The sequence below is a fragment of the Spodoptera frugiperda genome, chromosome 1 (genome assembly GCF_023101765.2).
Source record: "Spodoptera frugiperda isolate SF20-4 chromosome 1, AGI-APGP_CSIRO_Sfru_2.0, whole genome shotgun sequence".
Lineage (NCBI taxonomy): Eukaryota > Metazoa > Arthropoda > Insecta > Lepidoptera > Noctuidae > Spodoptera > Spodoptera frugiperda.
In genome coordinates, this window is record NC_064212.1 from 9,083,378 (window position 1) to 9,103,776 (window position 20,399).

The window sequence follows — 20,399 nt, forward strand, 5'->3', positions numbered from 1 at the left end:
GAAGTAGCATAATATAAATAAACAACAGCTTTGGGGTCGCAATTTAATTTAGGCTCTCGAGTCCGAAACGACCGAAATAAATTGGAACAATATACACATAGGTATGTTTTCAACTTTAGTTAACATCTTTGGGTAGGCGTACCTTAGTTAGAATGTAAAATTATTTAGGTTGCTGGTAATTTCAACATAAATAGGTCCCTTTACATCAATGTTAGCGTCAAACAGTGACCAAATAACTAGCAACAAGGAAAACACCCGGGGACGTTAAGTATAGAGAGCTGTTCTGAATAAAAAAGTAGCTTTCCAAATAAATTATTCCCCCAATTCGGCCGTTTCGATTCAAATTGAAAGAGCATCTCAGTATAGAGATTTTTCTAACCGCGAAGGAAGAGAGAATACAAATAGGCATATAAACGGAAATGAAATGGCTTCATGAATCGTATGGACGAGTCACATCGAAGGACAGTTTGTCAAGGGAAAAGATTACAAAGAATTTATTGTTGGAAAAACTGAGCGAGAAACTAGTCGAGCTCGAAGTTTATTTTATGTATTTGTAACGCGGCATCGTTTGCTTTACAATGTTACGTATCATCACACCAATGTGTTTACATTCTTTACAGAAAACGAACTAAGAAAATGTTCCGAAGAAAATATTGCAACAATGTAGGACTTTACAAACCATTATTTGTACACACATTTCTATACACACAATGTAATTTGATTTGATTATGTTATAGGTACACGCGTCAATCAGGTACGAAAATATAACTCATTAATATTAATAAGCAAAATAATGTGTCAACATTTTGCCAGATACGTACACAGACGCTGCTCAACACCTGCCAACATCGATGAACAACCACGAATAACCGTAAAACGTAAGCACGCAGACAGAGCGTGGATGGGTTCCTAGTTCATTACATATTCGCACGCCGTCCACGTTCTGTATAGATAGCTAGCATAATTCTCACAGGGACGCCGCGTTGCCCAACGAAACAATAGCAGATTATCAAACAAAACGACGTAAATAGTCCCCGGAATAGAAGAAATAGGGCGCGGGTTAAGGGTCCGCGGGGTATCCGTAGCGCGACTCGAATGCTAGATGAGGCATTTGCCGAACTGCTCTTGTTATCATTACCTACAACTAACCTTTTTCAGTTGCAACACACACATAAATATAAACACGAACAGACGCTCAGGGAGGAACATCGCATGTGCAACGTTCGATAAAGGCGACGACTACCAAGCAATGTAGTTTTTCTTCGCGTTCGCGTTTAGACGGTCGCATAGAGAAACTTAAGCCCTTGGGACTCTCTATAAATGTCGACTTAACTAAAGTGCCCTCTTACCTGTACATAACAGATAGGAGTTTTTATATGCTTTTAAGCTTGATAGTTTGAAAATAGCTATGTAAGTTCTTAGTTCTAGTGTCAATTGTGAGTACTCAGATACTTATTTTAAAGTAGTAACTTTAAAATGTAAAACAGATTCGGAAGCATTTTGTTCATAAGTTTTAAATTGGACGACGTGAACCCCAATACTAGTTACAAATAATATTACAATAACCGTAGAATTGGTCTTATGAGACCCATATGTGACAATTCAATTATCCTTTAGTCAGGCAAACGCAATCTGACTGCCTTCCAAACAAAAGCCCTGCTAATAGTATCGCACGACAGATAAACTACGCGACACAGAGTTTGTGTTGAAAAAATAAAGGCGCGACGACGCCCGAATAAATGAGAGCTGCGATAAACAGGAGGATCCGTACTGAGCGGAGGGTCGATACCGAAATACATTATTCCCCGATCCGAGTGTTCCGATTCAAATTGAAAGAGCACCTCCAACATGAGATTTCTCAGGCGGCGAGTGGGCGCAGAATATAAATCGACGCATAACCAGAAATGGAAGGGCTGTGAATTTCCGTTTCGTGGTGAATGGTCGGGCTTAACTTTTACCCTTAAACAAATAGAAAATTATTTGAATTATGGTTGATTAAATATTAACGGCTTCCTAAAAAAGGATACTTCTTTAGATACTTACGCCCATTTAGATACCCTTTTTCAATTTTGCAATCAACGAGGAGCTGGTAGTAGCGAGTACCTCGTCTGCTTGATACGAGAAGATTGGAACAAATTAAATGTTATTAGTTCAAGCTGTAGCAATGTAAAAGAAAGGCTTCGGCACTGAAAGTATCTCCTTAAGCTTAACGCAAATTAGATTTTAACGGGACGTCAGCGTTGGAACCCTTACCTACGTACCGAAGCAGTTTTACATGAAACAGTTTTTAATACAACATTTTATCGAACATTAAATGGGTACGTAAAAAACTTTCATACGCACTATTGGGTTTTTTGTCACGTAAAGAAGTGAACATAAACTTATTTTAACTCGTTGTTGAATACATTTACTTATACAGAATAAACGGGCCATACTTTCGTCCTCCCCTCATCGTGTATTCTGTCCTATTCGCAACACGCCCAGCCGATATTTACGTAACAGACGCCTCTGCTGACTTCTGACACCGTCTTCTAAGCGTAACAAAGCAATGTAATATTGAGTACACATAACAAATCTGCACCGTATACATCTCACACTGGCAGAAACCCAATTACAATCTATTTGTTGTGTGAATGTAATGGATGCTATTTTTTCTTTCACGCTAAGGACCAATTTTGTTTGTTACAGAATCATTTGAATTGCTTATTCGCGTAAATAGGATAAAATATTATTGTGATATTTGTGATACAATAAACAAATTGATTGATGGATCTACATCGGTGTTAGTCTAGAGATAAATTAGCAAGTCATCTACTTATAGAGATAAATTAGCGACTCGCTAACAATGTGATGACAGAACATGAGTGTCTAACCATAGTTAGACAATCTAAGTAATCACTGTCCCTTTGTGTCTAATACAAATACACATGGTCCATTGCACATAAACTAGGTAGCGGAGTGTAAAGAGGTTCGAGGAAGGCATTTAGCCCGTACAAGATGATTTGGAGAGTCGCCCGAGGCAGCGGTGGGCGGCGGTGCGGCGGTGCGGCGGACAGAATGGGTGTCCGCGAGCGGCGGCACTCTAACTTTATTAAGGACGAGACTCGTCGCTGAATCAAGGTGACGCGTCTTCACAATGCCCTATTCAGATTTAAATAGCTTTACGCCCAATTGCGCTTCAATATGGCTGTAGCTCGAGAGAATAGTTATATAATTAAACAAAGATTTTAGAGATAAGTTCGGATCGGAATACTTCACGAAACAATTTAACGAACGCCATGAGTTTTACGTTCCGAAAATATTTATGAGCTGAGTTAAATATAATCTTCCAAGAATTTATTATATCCTACGCCCGATAATTTCTATAGAAGATTTCTGAAATAGAAATAGGTAATTAATTGTAGATAATAGTCAATGAAATACGCAATAGGTATAGGCTTAATTAAACCATTCAGGTATAGGTATACGACTCCAAGTCTTTCATCACTCGTTTTGTTTGTTTAAATTAATTAGGTAGATATTATTGGTATAGATAATTGGAAATCTAGACTACCTAATAAATAAAATTGTAGTGTCCGTTTATAAAATTCAAAATTTTAATACACGCATATATTTTTTAACAATTTTTGTCTGTCTGTCTGCCTGTTTGTTCTGGCTAATCTCTGAAATGTCTGGAGCGATTTTGACGGGATTTTTATTGGTAGGTAGCTCATGTACTAAGAATTAACTTCGGCTACTGTTATTTTGAGAAAAAGTATTTTATTTAAGAGAAATATTGAAACCCAAATCCTGCCAGGTAATTATTCTATGCAGACGAAGATGCGACCATCAGCTAGTATCAAACAAAATTATAATGGACAGGATAGCACACACACTCTTCAACCTCCATAAATACATACAAATGTGCCTACGAGCTACACACATACATACATTTATAACAAAACCTGGTCTTTTTAATTTAGTTTATTTAGCAACATGTCGCCAGGTACCTGGAAGAGCATAAGCCGCTCCCTCCATCCCTGTGGGGGTCGTAAGAGGCGATTGGGGGATTATTACACGTTGATGGGCAGCAATATCCACCTTAACAGGGATAGGCATAATACTGTGATCACAAATCCAGATGCCAAGCAAATCTTTTTAATTAACCAACCACAAAAAGAGGTCATGCTTATTTTACTTGTTCCAAAGATAAACTGATTTGGGATAGATAGGTGGCTGTATTTTAGGAGGGGTTTAATTGTCCTTTTTTCGTTGACTTATTATAACAAAAGTAAATAAGTAATCCGGGTAAATATTGTACAAAACAATGTATTATGTGCCCATTTTTTTATTATAAATAACAAATTATGCTTTTATTTTTACGGATCATAAGGGCGCTCAAAAAATAATCTCTATTACATTACATTACTTTTGACGATGTAAGATTGGAGATAAATTAACGTAAAATGTATCAGTTACAGAAAGAAAAACCAATAAAAATAATAAGTTCAGCTTTACTAAGGTGATAAGTTCAATGAAAACACCCTTTTATAGTACCTGCTATGTGTCCGTGACGAACGTCGTATCAATTCTCAACGTAGATCCAGGACAGACCCGAATGTTTGGGGTCTAAGTAATGAAGATACAGTGGCAATTGTCGGCGTCTATACATCGTGTGCATGTGTACCTACGTCTGAACATACCTAGACATGGGTAACAATGTAACGGGATAATTTATAACTGTATCGTACGTAATCATCCTTAATTTAGTGTGAACTTACAAGTGGCGTTGAGCAAAGGCATCTACCGCACGCGTTACCATGCGAACAATGGCGCGCGACAAGCAGAGGGGTGCGGGGTCTAGGGCGGCACAAAGTTTGGCAATTATGGCGACCGCATGTCTGAGAGCGTCGCTACACTCATTACCGACTGAAACTCAACTCGTCTAGATTAAAAGTCCAAGAGACACGGGTCCCGGGAAATACCGTACCAAGCGCTGAATAAGATGGGGATTAATGTTCGAGACAGCGTCTAAACAAATAGCGTAGTTAAGACTTCCCCGATAGTTCAAGTGCCCTTTGGTTAAACATCGTAATCAATTATACGGCTCGAACGGAACATTATACAGTGTTCGTCATTTACCTACGATAAACTTCTAGCTAGTACGCTTTCAACAAAAACAAGTAGGGAAAAATGTCTTAGGATAATTAAATCACGAAGTCTGAAAACAAACGGGTAAGTTTAATAAGTAGCAAGCTAACTGTGCCACGCCAACTGCTTCGCTCCGTGTTCGAGAACATCTAAACAAATAACGTAGTTAGATTTCCCCTCTTCTCGAGTACTCTTAGTTCGAATACGAAAATACAGGGAAACTTATCACAGAATATACAAGTAGGCACCTACCCAACGTCGTACTGCTCTTTAGATGGGATATTGACTGGACTTGTAAAATGTAGAGTGAATGTAACTCAATTTTGAACATGTTTTACGTACATAACAGATTACAGCTATGGTAGGTAGGTTGTTGATTTCTATCAAAAAATAAGTAATGCAATAGTTTATCATTGGCGTTGATAAATAGAGAAGTGACGAATAGCATTCATAACTACGACTCAGGTGTAATGTACTTAAGCGTAAATATTATTTTGAAAATAACATAAAATTTATTTAAGGCTGCAGTTGCCCCGACTGTGTGTTTTATCACTTTATCGAATTCGTTAATTCCTTAACCTTTCCTTCTAGATATCCTAATCGTAGATGTTACTTACTATTTTTATGTCATTTATTTATTTCACAAGAAAATACATATTTATTTGTTGTGCGTAGGATGTAGGTACTTAGTTACTCTTTTTCGTTTATCTAGGTCGGATTATCCTTGTAGAAAAGGCGAGCAGTCCGAGGATTTAGTTTAGTCGTGTATAAGTTACCATGTTGTGTGCCTTTGTAATGGATCGCCCAACTTGAAACAAGTCGGAGCGTCCGAATCTCGGTGACATACAAACAAGTAGATAAAAGTCGTATTCGTGTTCATTTATTTTTGTTCCACAGTAAAAATAATTTTCTATTTCCATTTCTTTTAAAGTAACTCTAATTCAATAATCCATTTGTCGCTATAACTAAAGGTCTTCTCGAGATTTATTAAATTAAATGAATGAATAAATTACAAGACCTATTCATAGTCAGTTCGCAACACAAACACTTTCTGATAGTCAGACACACACTTTCTGAGTAAAGAGCAACGAGGAAAGTTTTAGTGCTAACTTTACGCGAACGATGCTGCTGTTCAGCTACTTTATATTCCGAACGAATATTATTTCGTAGAAACGGTTATTTTACGCGATTATTCGTGCTCCACCTTCACAAACAAAACGAAAAGCTTCAGCATCTTAAATCATAGTTTCGTAAATATTGACTTGTGAAACATAATTTACAACCATTCATTGCAGGCTTTTCACCAGCTTTTGCGTACAGCGGTAGCGTCAAAACCAATTACATTTTTTATCGGCCAGCTGCTAGCTGTTTCGTTTTGCATGTTTGTATTGAAAAAGAAAATATATAGTGGCGACACACGCTAAATAAACACTTTTTGGTTAAAGGAACTACATTCAAAGCAGTGAAGTTTAAAAGCAGTATTTATGAGTGTGAAGTTAAATTCCTAATACATATTTAACCAACTTTATTATAACCACATCGCCGGTCATAGATGCGGCGGCGAAGTTAACTACTGTTGTTTACGAGGAGTCGAGTGAAGGAAAGTAAACAGCAACACTTCAGGTTATATGTTCCATCGCACCTATGTTCATGGCTGTGTAAACAAGTTTACGTACATACAGCTTATTAGAGTTGTGTGCTGTGTAATGGTGAGTGGAAGTAGTTCTGAAGTATAAAGCCAGTGGGTTCTGATTCAAACACGTTGAGTTTTCGTTAGTTTTGTTAACACTGCTTGGTCGTCTTGTAATTATATGTGAATGGGTGGTCATCTGAAGTGTGGCGAGCTGTAGTAGTGTGCAAGATGTGGAGGTGTCATTGTGTATTCGAATTTAATAATAGGCACATTTATTTTCATATTGTGACCAACTGCCGTATAATGCACTACTTTACAACTAGCTCACACTTTTCTTTCTTCAAAATATTATGATAACTATGAATTAGATAAGTTTTAATTGGGAAGAATTTTCCTTTTTTTGTCAAATTGCTAGCAGCTGCCACTGCTTACCTCACCACCGGCACTGCACGTGAGGTTCACAACGCTTCATCAAACAACTGTCTGAAGCATTATACGAATCATTAACTCAAAGGAAATAATTGATAAAAATGTATGCCTGACTTAACGGACTAGTCAATGGGGACTTACCTGCAGTGAAGGATGCACGGCGAGTTGCAGTAGAGTGCGCACAACGCCAAGGTGGCCTTTGTTAACAGCTATATGTAGGGGAGTCTGGCGGCGACGGTTGCGTGCGTTAAGGTCTGCGGAGGCCACGGCCAGGGCGCGCAGGGCCGCCGGCTCGTCCCCGAAGGCCGCGTGGTGAGCGGCGCGGTCCCCATCACGATCCTCTGCGTCTACATCTGCCCCAGCTTCTACCAGCGCCCGGATCACTTCTACGTGACCATTCTGAGCTGCCGCCTAGTTAATCATGTTTGTAGGTAAAGATTAATAAGAAAAAGTAATGTATTGTCAAATTAAATGTCATGCACACGGGTCGTCTGATGGTAAATAACGTCGCCCATGGGCACATGCAACACCAGATGACTTACAGATCCAGTGCCAGTATCATATTCAAAGTCACATAAAACTTATTTTTTTATGGAATATGTGGCAAACGAGCACATGAGTCACCTGATGGTAAGCGATCAGTGCCGCCCATGGACATGGACACACTTTAAAGAGTTTCTAATTAGCCACATACCTGTAAAGCAGTATGTCCGCCATAGAAGCCGTTGACATCAACATGCGCGGCGTCAGTGCGTCCGAGTATCTCAGCGCAGCGCGTCGCGTCGCCATTAGCGGCCGCCTTCACTAGCTCCTCATTAGCATCACCCGTCACGTGAGATTCAAACAACTTCTTCAACAGTGCTGACAGACGTTCCCCTGAAATTATATAACAGTTTAAAAAAAATGCTTAGAGACACTGCATTTTCATACATATTTCAAAATTAATAAAGTTTCCTAGTAATAAGAAGTCTAGATCAGAAATCTCTATTAAAATTAACCTTTTCTAACACGGATGTCGATCTCGTCAGCACATCACCCTCCACCTTTTGATCTATTTGAATCGTCGAACTGAAAGGTTACTTGCTTATAAGCAAATACAAGAAACACATTGACTCAGCCACATGAAGGCACGGAAAGAAAGCTTAATACGAGTAGCTATTATTGCAGAATGCGCGTGATACGGCACGGCAGTGGGATGTTTTTTTTTTGGCACTGTTTTCGTTTTGGCAAAGCTTACAGTGAAAACTACTATAAACTTGTCACTATATCTATATAAGGCGAGCCTAAAATGTATGTTTTTAAGTAAGGTATTCGTAGAAAGGTACTGAAAGTATAGCATACATTTGTAAGCAAAATCCGCTTTATTGTTAAGCTTACGTAATCTGCAGTTAGTAACAAGTAAGCAAATACTTACCTGATGAGTTGCCAGGGATGCTCCCGTCGGAGGAGGCGACTTTAGTGACGGCGTTAGGGTTGTACGTCCACGATGTATTGCACACCTCCACCTTGAGGTCGTTGTCATGGTATATTTGTTGGACGCGACCTATTTTGCCAAGTGTCTGTGGAAGAGAAGTATATATTATCGAGTTGAACTACAAATCTATCCTATCACAAGTTAGGTAAGTAGCTAAAGAGATCTGCCTTTCTGATAAAAACGATATCATGATTAGGAAGAAGATATCCACATTTAAAGGGCTATGGCATATTTTTTTTGCTTAGCAGGTGATTTGGGCGTCTCTGTTAGGCCATCGACAAATATGTATATGGCGTTACTACCTAGCTAAACCAATACTGCGATGGCTGGTCAGATTATTAGGAAGTACCTTTAAATAAAAAATATTATTATAGTCAAACTCAGTAGTAAAAGTGTGTAACTTACAGGTGCCATGGCCTCCGCCCACTCTCCATGTCCCCGTTGCAGCGTCTTGACCCGCTCCTGGTCGGCACAGACCTGCACCAGGTCGCCCACTGCGAACCCGCCCCCACCCGCACCGCTCGACGACGCAGAGGCACTCAGGTTACCGCTGCATACCTACAACGTGAACCATTATATTTAACGTATTGTACACACACACAACGTCACGCCTTTTATCCCCGAATAGGCAGAGGTGCACATTACGGCACGTAATGCCGCTATACAATGTACACCCACTTTTCACCATTTGTGTTATAAGTCCCATGTAATAGGGGGTGAGCCTATTGCCATATCCTGGACACAATTCCAGACTCCGTGCTACTACTGAGAAAGTATTCGAAAATTCGAAAAAAGCCCAGTAACCAATTGTTTAACGTATTGTCTTATAAATATAATATTGTTATTGTTGGCTGCATGGTTTACGCGGTGCCTGAGCAACCGCATGCCGCGCAACTTGTAGCGGTTTCGATTCCCGCACGGAACACCTCTTTTTGTGATCCATAAATTGTTGTTTCGGGTCTGGGTGTCATGTGTATGTGAACTTGTATGTTTGTAAACTCACCCACGATATAGGAGAAAATCCTAGTGTGGGGCAACGTTTAAAAAAAAACAATAAGATCAGCTGTCTGATCAGCGAATACAGATAGAAGGAATATACCTAGTATTATTATGTATCGGTAAATGGACTATCTCATGCATAAATATTTTTACAATTTCTAACGGACAGTTCTTGCTAAAACTTGTATGTTTGTCCAAACGCGAACAATCTCCATAGTTTAAGATTTGTAAAAATCTTCATAGTATGTAACATTAAGTAACTTAGGAACAGAGTTAACCAATGATACCGTAGCTTTAGTATTTATACTTTGTTTAAAAATAGTATAATACACCATTACTCATCTTTGCAGAATTCCAGCTACTACAACAGTTATAATACTTGTTTACACAAGTTTGCCTTATTAAGCAGGAAAAAGGATTGTGTGGGACAGTTCAACAGGAATCACAGTTTTGTATTACGACGTGATTAATTAACCTTCGTCGCTGGAAACTTACATTGCCTTTTATTTAAAAGAAGTTAACAGATCCATTTCGTCAGATACGTTAGTAATAATAATGGGAGATCCTTGTATAGAGCGAGAGCCTTCTATCAAAATTTCTGACTTCACATTAATTCGTCTAATGACCTGGCATGAGACAAAAAGAAATGAGTAAAAAAAGAAACATTGATTCGTGAAACTGGAAATAAATCTATATTACTAGTATATAAAGCTTAAGTTTGTTTGTTTGAACATTATAATGTCAGGATTATAGTATTAGTATTAGTTCTGTTTCAAAATCAATTTTTGTGTTGGATAGCTAATTTATCGAGGAAGGCTATAGGTAGGCTATAAAACATCATGTTGCAAACAATAGGAGTTTAGCAGTCGGTGAGACAGCACAATTATTATCCCTAAATACCTATTTGCACAATTAGCAATCTGAGTCAGAATACATCTATAACATTAAATGCATCACATGTTTTCCTGTTTACACTACTTAACATAGCTATTTCTTTCCTTGTTATATCTTCACTAAGGAATTCTTATAACTATTGTTAAATGTTCATATTATAATTTACACTTTGTCCTCCACAGAAAAATACTACTGGGCGTAGCAATTACGCTAATTATTAGCTTGGATTCGATTCCTGGGTCAGACAAACTATAATTGATAAATGTTCAGTTTGCGCTATTTCTCAGTGATAGACTCTAGAATCGTACACAGTGTACGGCAATAAGTCACTATTACAGGGGACATTGTAAGGGAATTCGTAACAGACGCAAACTGACTGTCTCATTTAATTAAACGTCTTTACGCCTTTAGTTGCTAATATTATAAAGCTGAAAAGAGCGTTTGTTTCCGATTTGAATAATTATTTTTGTGTTGAATTTGCGTTTGAGCGTTGTTATACTATGTTTAAATTTACCTTAGTCAGTACAGCAGGATTGAATGTCCATCTGTTTCCACTGGGGTATGTGACGACGATGTCGTGGTCCTCGTCTATTCCGACCACGGTGCCCGTAGTGCCTAGACACTCGAACATGCCGTCCGTCCAACCGCCGTGACCATGTTGTAGTGACTGAACTATTTCTAGATCAAGATCTACATTCACCTGGAAGCATTGAGAATAGAACTGGTTAATCTACTAGTCAAATCTGCTGATGAAATACAGAATTACGATTCTAAAGATTGATAGCAGACTATCGCGATTATTTCACACATACAATGCAGAGTCAGACATAACTACCTACAGATCTTTTCTAGTTTTAATATGAATATTAGAGGACCAGTTTGAGTATGACTTCTGTTAAAATGTGGTTACTAATATCACTAGCGAAATGTGGAGAACTATTACAACAGTAGAATAGTATGGTAAATACTAACCTGATCACCAACTTGTAAACCATGAGGCCCACTACGACCTGGACCCAGTTCTCCTAAAAGTGGTAAATGTTCCTTATATACATTTTGGCCTTTGACATCATTCACAACCTGAAAACAGGTAAAATTAACAATGAAATAATACAAATACCAGGTAATAAAATTACAAAACTATGTGTCATTCATAATAACTATGTGTTCAGTTACTACAGGATAAACAGGTGAATAGGTACTGATCAGTGAGGAAGGAAATACCTTTAAATCTGCCATGCCCTCAAATCCGACTCTGTAGAGATTCTTGGCACCATTATCCCACACAACATATGCAGCAGACCGAGGGCTTGCTGCTGACCAGTCCTGTACCTCATTAACTTTTCCTCGCCTTCCATTACCACCATCCTGGTCTTCCCATTGCCAGTCAACCTGGAAATATAACATTGTATTATATCCTATGACCATTTATCAGTGAAACATTTTTCTCATACCACTTACAATAGTCATATTGGAATGAAAACTTATTTACAAATCTATTTTCCAATTGTTGCTAAGATATTTCATTGTTTATAACATAGTTACTAGGATTATATAATATTTAATCTACTTATGTGATAGAGATGATAAACCCTTACTTACCCCTCTTACTACTCTAGCTCCAGGGAATATGCCTCTGACTGCTTGCTTTTTACTTTTACGCCTAGGTTCAACAAGACACCTTTGAGCTCCCGGGGCACTTATGCGATAGAATCTATGCCTTAGGTTATGTTTGTCACCATGATAGCAGACTGAACAGAGATCATAGTTACTGCATTCTGCACACTTCCAACGGATACCTGTAACAATGATTTATCAGTTGATTATCAAAAAGAATTCTACTTATTATGGAAGGTAGGCTTTAGGTCAAAATACAAAATTAACAGTAATTTATAAAAAGAAAAAAATATACAAACCAAATATGGGTTGTTGTCTACAAGTATCACACATAGTTCCTTCATGTTTGACACCGGTCGGAGCACTGTCCAGTATACGCAAGTCGTATGCTCCTGAACATCTATAGTTGGCTGCAGTTCCATTGTCCCACACAACTACTACTTCTTCAGGAGACTCAAAGTTCCTCACAGTACCAACATGACCCTCACCACCATCCTGCAGAGTTTCACATGTTTATTAATACCATTGAACATTTAGTCATCAAGTAGTTAAATGAAAAAGTAGCCAGCTGAGTCCATGAGTGAAGTTTAGTTTGGCAAGGTATAGAACAGAAATTGAAGTTTGTAAGACATGAATATGTCCGGTATAAATAAAGCCAAACTAATTAGTGAGAACATATCTCCTCACACATTCCCATAAGATTTTTGTTTACATCATCTTTTACAAATCATAATAACTCTATTTCAACAACAAATATTTTGGTACTAAGAGTACAAATGTATCATGTCTTTTAATTAAGTGCTGTTTACTAAAGTTAACTACAAACATTCAAATTAATAATGAATTTTTGATTTGTTGTAATGGAATCTGTCATTAATGATCATAAAACTTATGAGTTCTGAGTATATACGTGATATTGTAGATTGTATCAACTACCAGGAAACATTGTTATGTTATAAGTAAAATCACAAATTGTTTACAATTTCAGAGAACATTTATTTGAATATTATTTATGAAAAATAAACAGTGATCTACCTGTTTGCCCCACTTCCAATCTGGACCCCGAATTACTCGGGCTCCGACTCCTTCCATCATAAATCTAGTAGCCCTTGAAGATGTTGATGATCCAGGTATATTAGGTTCCATTGGAACAATATTATTAAGTTGTATAAGATAGTAAAAAGTTATTTATTCACTCCACCTAGCTCTAAAGATAAATGTCAAAACTTTTGATTTGACAGGTAGAATTTCATTCGGTAACGTTGTCAAAATTCTTCTATTTCCGGGAAGTCAAACAGTAAATTCAAAAATCTAGATTATGAACGAACCGAAAACAGTCATCTGACATAAATAAAAAAATATTTATATTATGTGTGCTAGTTAAATGATTTTAAAATGTCTTATATCTATTTAACGAAATCCAAGTATTTGTTGGATATATATTTCCACTTCATAAGTTTTTCTTAAAATATTCGTAGTCTGTTATCTTTTAAAGACACATGACAATGACAGTTGACAGCTGAGCTGTCTGAGAATGTCAATGTCGATTATTTCAGCAGTGATGTTTTTCGTGCACCAGGATCTATTTAAATATAATTAGATTGATCTTGACTGGCTTCAGTTTTCATAATTCCTTGAAGTTTTAATTTGAAGAACATTGTGCGTGCTCTTTGAAGTCTGGTGGAACCGTGCAAATGTTTATTTTTATATAAACTGCATTCTTATTCAATATAAATCTGATCAGTTATCAGAATATATCAGTGTCAAGCTTACATAAACATTAGAACGATGGCTAACAATCGCAATAAATATGAGAAAGCTCGAAGACGTTTATCAGCTGTAACATTTCTATCAAATATATCATTAGATGGGAAGATGAGAGACCCGGAGTTGGTTCATGTAATTGAAAAAACACCGAAAAAAGACAAAATTGAGTCAGCTTCTAAGGCTATTGATATTGTCAAAGACACTGCTTTACGAAACAGTGTCCGACACAAGAATAAGGCGTCAAATTCGAGCCCGGTCCACCGCCTAGGGGCCGACAATCATTCTGTAAGCTCAGACTCAGAACACACCAATACTATAACACCTGTGAAGGGTGTAAATACTTCTTTCATCAGGGAGAGGTAACATTATCCTATACTCACCTAATTTATAGTACCTTGCTATTTTTAATTAACAATTTACAGTGTTTACCCCAATGAATTATAAGATAGTTACTTAATAAATGTTGTAAAATTTCAATATTTACTTAATAATTGTGGTAAAATGTCTACACATTTATTTAGTAAGACAGTTAATCTTTGTCATTAATTTAATATCTGTTAAATGTAAACATACTAAGTTACGACTGATAATAATCCATAAATCAACCAAATCTATTATATTGCCTATCTACTGTGATTGCAGATAAATTAGTAAAGATTAAAAAGTAATTAATTATCTTATAAATAACTCTTTACTACTTTGATAAAAGTATTTCACTAAATAATTGCTTAGCAACAATAAAGGAAAAAATTCTCTTGTATTCTAATGGGTTAAGTTGTTGAATACATTTCTTATTTTATAGATGTTCTTCGGGAACAACAGAATCATTTAAGGAAAAGCATGGCTCATCTAGATCTAGGAAACCTCACCTTGTTACCCTTACTGGTTCTAATGCAGATGATAAAAGCAGTTCAGAAAGCCTTAACTTTGGTAAATAACCCACTGTCTATTCTATGTTCATTTTGTGACCTATCTGTGGACTGACATTTACTGTGGATGTAATAACTTTTCAGGCAAGTTTAGGACCAGTAACACTTGTATCCCCGAACACCATGCATTAACAAAAGAGGTCCGCATGGTAAGACCAAGTAAAGGAGTTTCTTTCAGGGATGAGAGACTGGCAATAGCACCAGGACAGGGTGCCCCTTGTGTTATATTCAGTACTATACCATACTCTAAGACTGTCCGCAATGCACGGTAATGTATATTATGTCTATGTTTTATAATTGTTTGCATGAAAATCTGTGACTTAATAACTTGGGTAAAGAAACTCTAAAACTATGCATCTTCCTTTTAGTTCTGATCTAAGAAAAGATGGTGTTAGAAGGAGGAACACATCAGGGCCAAGACCACTGTCATCCATTACTGACAATGGTATGGATCCCTTTGACCTTCTTGGTTTGGAAAAGGAAGAAAATGGCCAGGAAATTTCATATTCTAAACTGTTGGTGCCATCAAAAGTATGTACTAGGGAGCAGTATAAAAAAATGTATGAAGGTGACTTTACTGAGAAGTCTAATTGGAAAGTGGTAAACAGACACCCCCATGTGATTGCAAGGTAATTTTGGTTTTGTTAACATTTTAAAACTACTGACCACTCATGTAAGATCTAAGTTCTTAAGAATTATTGCAAGTGGTAGCATTAATTGCAGACTAGATCCGCCAATATGTCCAAGTATATCTGTTGAAGTCTAATATTGATGTAATTTCTGAAGTACCAACCTTCTATATGTTTACACAAACCATGTGTTGTGCATGTTATTTGAATGTTTTACTTTTTCAATGAGTGTCCATCTTCTCTATCTAATACTATATTATTCATGTGATAAGTTAGATTCTACATCAACAAATAATATTACAAAACCAATTCAAATTAAATGTATCCAAATGTTTTTGATTTTTGTGTTGGTGTTGTCTTCTTGATTTCTACATGTGTTTGCAGTGTGTTTACATTTCTACACTCAATAAATAACTTATTTATCAATATTAGATCTTAATGGATTCAAAACATTTATAATTATGATGCAGTGCACTTCATATCTGACATTTATTTATCAGTTATTATAACAAACATTTACACATGATCACAAACATACACTCACAACTATCTTACAAATTTTCCACACATTGGTGTTTGCATACATTACTATTGAATGCATTTTGAAAGTCATACGATCTTCACAATCATTTCATCACTAACAAATTTGACTTTCAGGACTAAGTTATTGACGAGGCACAAGGATAAAAAATGGTAAACACTGAACAGATTAAAATCTGCTATGCAACACTTAGACTTTGCTAATGCTACTATGTCCCTGCTAAAACTATGGAGTTGTTTCTGTATATTTCACTATATACAGTAGGATAATTTGTATTTTTATACTGCTTAGTTTTGGTCAAGTAATCACATTACCAGGTTACTTTAGGTGTTGTGCAGTGAATATTTTTTATAGCTTGATATTTGGGAGTAATTGGTATCTAATGATAAACTTCACTATATTCTCCACTTACCTTGTACTATGTAAATCCATATTACAGTGACTAATTACGTGAAACTCACATCACCCACTAATCATGGTAATTCATTCAACAAACCTGGCCTTGATATGATAAAATTCACAGCTAGAGAATGATTTTAGATAGAGTATGCATGACTACATTGGGAATATAATAATATGTGAGGTGGAGAGGTTCCAACACAATTAACAAGTTCAACCTTTTGTATTTAGAAGTTTAGAGCATGTTATGAAACCACATCTAACTAACTAATTACTAAATGCATGCTAATTTCTTTGTTCTGACATCAAAATAATAAGCCTGCACAACTTGTGACTGTTATAATTCAAATAATTACTATTGTAATTTTTTAGGTGTTTTTCTTACGAATCGTCTCAGAGGACTGCAATACCATCATCTCCACCACACTCTTCGGTTGATATGAAAACATTTGACTGGGACGAAGGGACATTACTATCGCAAAAATATGTAGGTGTAAATAACATTGCTATATTATCATAATAATGTTCTTGAAACTTATCAAATCCATGTTTGTAATAATACTTTACTAAATACAATTAATTTTGTTACAGGTTCAATACTGCCCCAATGTGCTAGACGACCCAGAGCTCATAGCAGGCAAGCACAGAACACTTCTGACGTTCACATCCTACATGACGTCTATTATTGACTACGTGCGACCCCAAGACCTCAAAAAGGAACTCAATGATAAGTTCAGGGAGAAGTTCCCACATATAAAATTGACTCTCAGTAAATTGAGAAGGTAAATTCATAACAATTATGATATACTTTCGAATACATTGAATACTAATTGTACCATTTTTTCAGCATCAAGAAAGAAATGCGTAAGATTGCGAAACACGACAGTGGTGGAGTTGATTTATTGTCAGTCGCCCAGGCGTATGTTTACTTTGAGAAATTGATTCTCGCAAATCTCATTAACAAAGACAATAGGAAATTATGTGCTGGGGCGTGTTTACTGTTGTCTGCGAAACTCAATGACGTGAAAGGAGAAGCTTTGAAGTCGCTAATAGAGGTAAGATAGTACCTACTTATGTTTTATTAGTCTGCCACGACACAGTTGAGAAGCATTTGCTACAAATCTTATGTTTTGTTTGATGTGTAAACTAAATAATAATAATATGTACTATTTACCTTTTCAGCGCATCGAAACCACGTTTAGAGTAAATAGGAAAGATTTGCTGCGGTTCGAATTCGCAGTGCTGGTGGCGCTGGAGTTTGGTCTGCACGTGCCTCCCTACGAGGTGTTCCCCCACTACCAGAGATTGCTCCACGATTCGTGACCTTGGCGCAGACTGGCCTTCGAGCCATGTATACGCGTGTGTCACAGAAGACGTGCCACCATCGTAGACAATCTAAGAGCTAGTGCCTGGATGTAAAGTGTTCATTGATATTAAAACAATGTTAAAAACATTTTTGAGATAAAGTGAAGCTGTTAAACTAGGCGAAATGGAAAATTACTAACATAATATTCTTATGAAATTAAGTACAGCTTTCTTTCTCACAGAGTATGTAAACGCGGCGACCAAAAAAGGCGAAATAACAGATAATAAAATGCTTGGAGTAGCTAGTCTCTTATGCTATAGAGACTCTAACTTAGAATCTAATCAAACCACATTGTGGAGTTTCAAGTTAATGCAGCTAAGATAAATCTTTGCGAATATTTTGTACAGCTTAGTGTTTATGTAATTTGTAGAAAGTAGAAACATTAGGTAACTTGGTAATTAAAATAATTTCACTTAAATTACATCGAAATTATGCTAACCTAGCCTTAAGATTGTTTACTAGAATACAGGTCCATTAAAATCTAGTACATATTTTGTCATAGATAGTAAAATGTAAGTAGTTCAAATTGAAACTAATTGAAATGGTTATACCAGCTATTATAATATGTGAATAAAAATATTTTATTAATAGTTTAGAAATAATTATGAATTAAATAATAATATTTTCAAAAAATATTCCTATTATGCAACGACACTATGTGCTCCTCCTAATTGACTAGTCACGGCATCGTAATGCTCGTTTTATTTTAATGTAACGTATAATGTAATATATATAATGTTAATTAACTCATCGGCCCCAATATAAATAATAATTGCAATTAGATTAAAATTGTTTAAAGGGCCTCTGCGAGTTGGCTTCGGCTCCTCGTACGCCTTCCCAAAGTCCGGGACCCTGTGGTCCCGTGAATGGAAAGGACACATTGAAAATTGTAAGTTTTGTATTACGAAAGAAATTGATAATATTTACTCAACACTTAAAGTGTAAAGTTGACTTGTTGATTGAATAATCATGATTAGTTGAATACTCACCGGATAATGTTGCTCAATCAACTGTTATGTAACATTAGCTTACTGTAAATACAGTATTAAATAAGTAAAATAGAAAATATTCATCTTGCGATGCCCAGGCGCTGCTTCAAATTTTTAGAGCCGGCGCTCACTGCCGGCATGGCACGGCAGATTGTGCTACGGTCTGCCATGATCGCTGCAGAAGTGACAACCTTATTTCAACTGTCTTAGCTATCATAATTCCTCGACACAAAATTACCCTTACGTCTCGCGAATTGCAATGGCATCGTGGTACCGAAATGAAGTAATATGAACACTAAGTGCATTGAAATATGATTGAAAATTACTTATTTAGTATAATCGAAAATAACTTGATTAACGTGCCGTGCCGTTAATGAGCACTGGCCCTTATTGTACATATTTGATCCTTCTATCTCTAGCATCCACACCTCGCCATCTTAGTTAAATATTGTAATGTTATAAATTGTATTATAGCCAAATATTGCAGCTGTGATATGAACACATGTATTTATCTATCTAAATAAGCTAAGCTAAGTAAATAGTGGTCACGTCGGAAGTTATTTATTTTCGTTACATTTGAGCTAGAGTACGAAACACATAGGTGTAAGTGTTATCTTATTTTTATTATAAGTACCTAAATGGTGTGCAATCTAATGTTTGTTTTAATAAATTCTTGAAAAGATTATCTCTAGTTTAATTTATAACCAAACTTAACTCTGTATTACCTATTTTATACGATTTCGTAACTTTAATCAGTACAGGAAAAAAATAGGGCTAGTAAATACCCTCTTTCTTATGTATCCGTATTATTTAGTTTTTACATATAGTAACTATATGTATGGGTGTATATTTAGTTAATATTTTTATTATGTATGTGTAACTAATTATTATTGAATATACAACCTATGTGGCGTATGTTGTTAAAAGGTGCGTGCTGCACCTAAGTTACCGCAGTCTACGCTTGACGGCTTGACGTGCCACCCCACGTGTCACTGAACTACACGCTTGAGAGCACGCTGTAAATGCTGTTCCAATCACCTAAGAAATAACTTGAGTAAACGATAGGTGTACTTACTTATCAATACTTGATTATATTATTTATGACTTTCACACACCACATTAACAACCCATATGTGGCCATTGTTGACCAAAAACGTCTTCTCGCACGGAGAAGGTTTGAGCGTTAATCACCACGTTTGCTCATTACGGGTTGGTGACTTCAAACTTATAATTAGGTAGATATAATAAGACTAGATTTCCTCATGATGTTTTGCTTCACCCTCGTCTATGGCTGGTCAGTGTCTCAATAAACTTAAAAAGCACATACACCTAGGTAAGGACCTACCTATATATTGGTAGTCCCTAAAAATTAACAACTCCTACCTTACAGCACCGCGCCGCAACAATTCGTTACATACCTATATCGCGAGTTCGATTCCGATAAATATTAGTATGCAATAGGTGCAGTAACTTTAGTGTAAAATTGTTAATAAACACAGGATTCTAAAAAAACTCTTAGATTATGATAGAGGGTTCTAAATGCAATAGGTCTATAATAACAGCTCTGTAATTAAAATAATAAAAACGCCGATACCAGTTTACA

General features: G+C 36.5%; 2 protein-coding genes across 4 annotated transcripts in view; one reads left to right on the forward strand and one right to left on the reverse strand.

Annotated features, from left to right (window-relative positions):
• Positions 1-13,416, reverse strand: part of LOC118273528 (E3 ubiquitin-protein ligase mib1) — a 128,237-nt gene extending 114,821 nt beyond the window's left edge. For both annotated transcript variants that reach the window (XM_050693622.1, XM_050693619.1), the window contains exons 1-10: positions 13,212-13,416; positions 12,476-12,671; positions 12,162-12,358; positions 11,784-11,951; positions 11,532-11,639; positions 11,074-11,259; positions 9,072-9,224; positions 8,607-8,751; positions 7,887-8,068; positions 7,334-7,603 (exon numbers count right to left, since the gene is read on the reverse strand). In XM_050693622.1, the coding sequence (XP_050549579.1) occupies positions 7,334-7,603; positions 7,887-8,068; positions 8,607-8,751; positions 9,072-9,224; positions 11,074-11,259; positions 11,532-11,639; positions 11,784-11,951; positions 12,162-12,358; positions 12,476-12,671; positions 13,212-13,322 (1,716 nt within the window). In that variant the 5' untranslated portion in view covers positions 13,323-13,416. The remainder of the gene's footprint in view (positions 1-7,333; positions 7,604-7,886; positions 8,069-8,606; positions 8,752-9,071; positions 9,225-11,073; positions 11,260-11,531; positions 11,640-11,783; positions 11,952-12,161; positions 12,359-12,475; positions 12,672-13,211) is intronic.
• Positions 13,417-13,708: 292 nt separating this feature from the next.
• LOC118273409 (CDK5 and ABL1 enzyme substrate 2) lies at positions 13,709-19,479 on the forward strand. 2 transcript variants are annotated; one of them, XM_035590369.2, is made up of 9 exons: positions 13,709-14,302; positions 14,746-14,873; positions 14,957-15,140; positions 15,241-15,501; positions 16,159-16,194; positions 16,814-16,928; positions 17,033-17,223; positions 17,289-17,496; positions 17,624-19,479. In XM_035590369.2, exons 1-9 carry the CDS (start codon positions 13,965-13,967, stop codon positions 17,762-17,764), a joined length of 1,602 nt encoding a protein of 533 aa, XP_035446262.1. In that variant the 5' UTR covers positions 13,709-13,964; the 3' UTR covers positions 17,765-19,479. The 2 variants fall into 2 exon arrangements, with proteins under 2 accessions (XP_035446262.1, XP_035446263.1); XM_035590370.2 differs by lacking the exon at positions 16,159-16,194 and having other exon boundaries at positions 13,710-14,302.
• Positions 19,480-20,399: the final 920 nt, after the last annotated feature.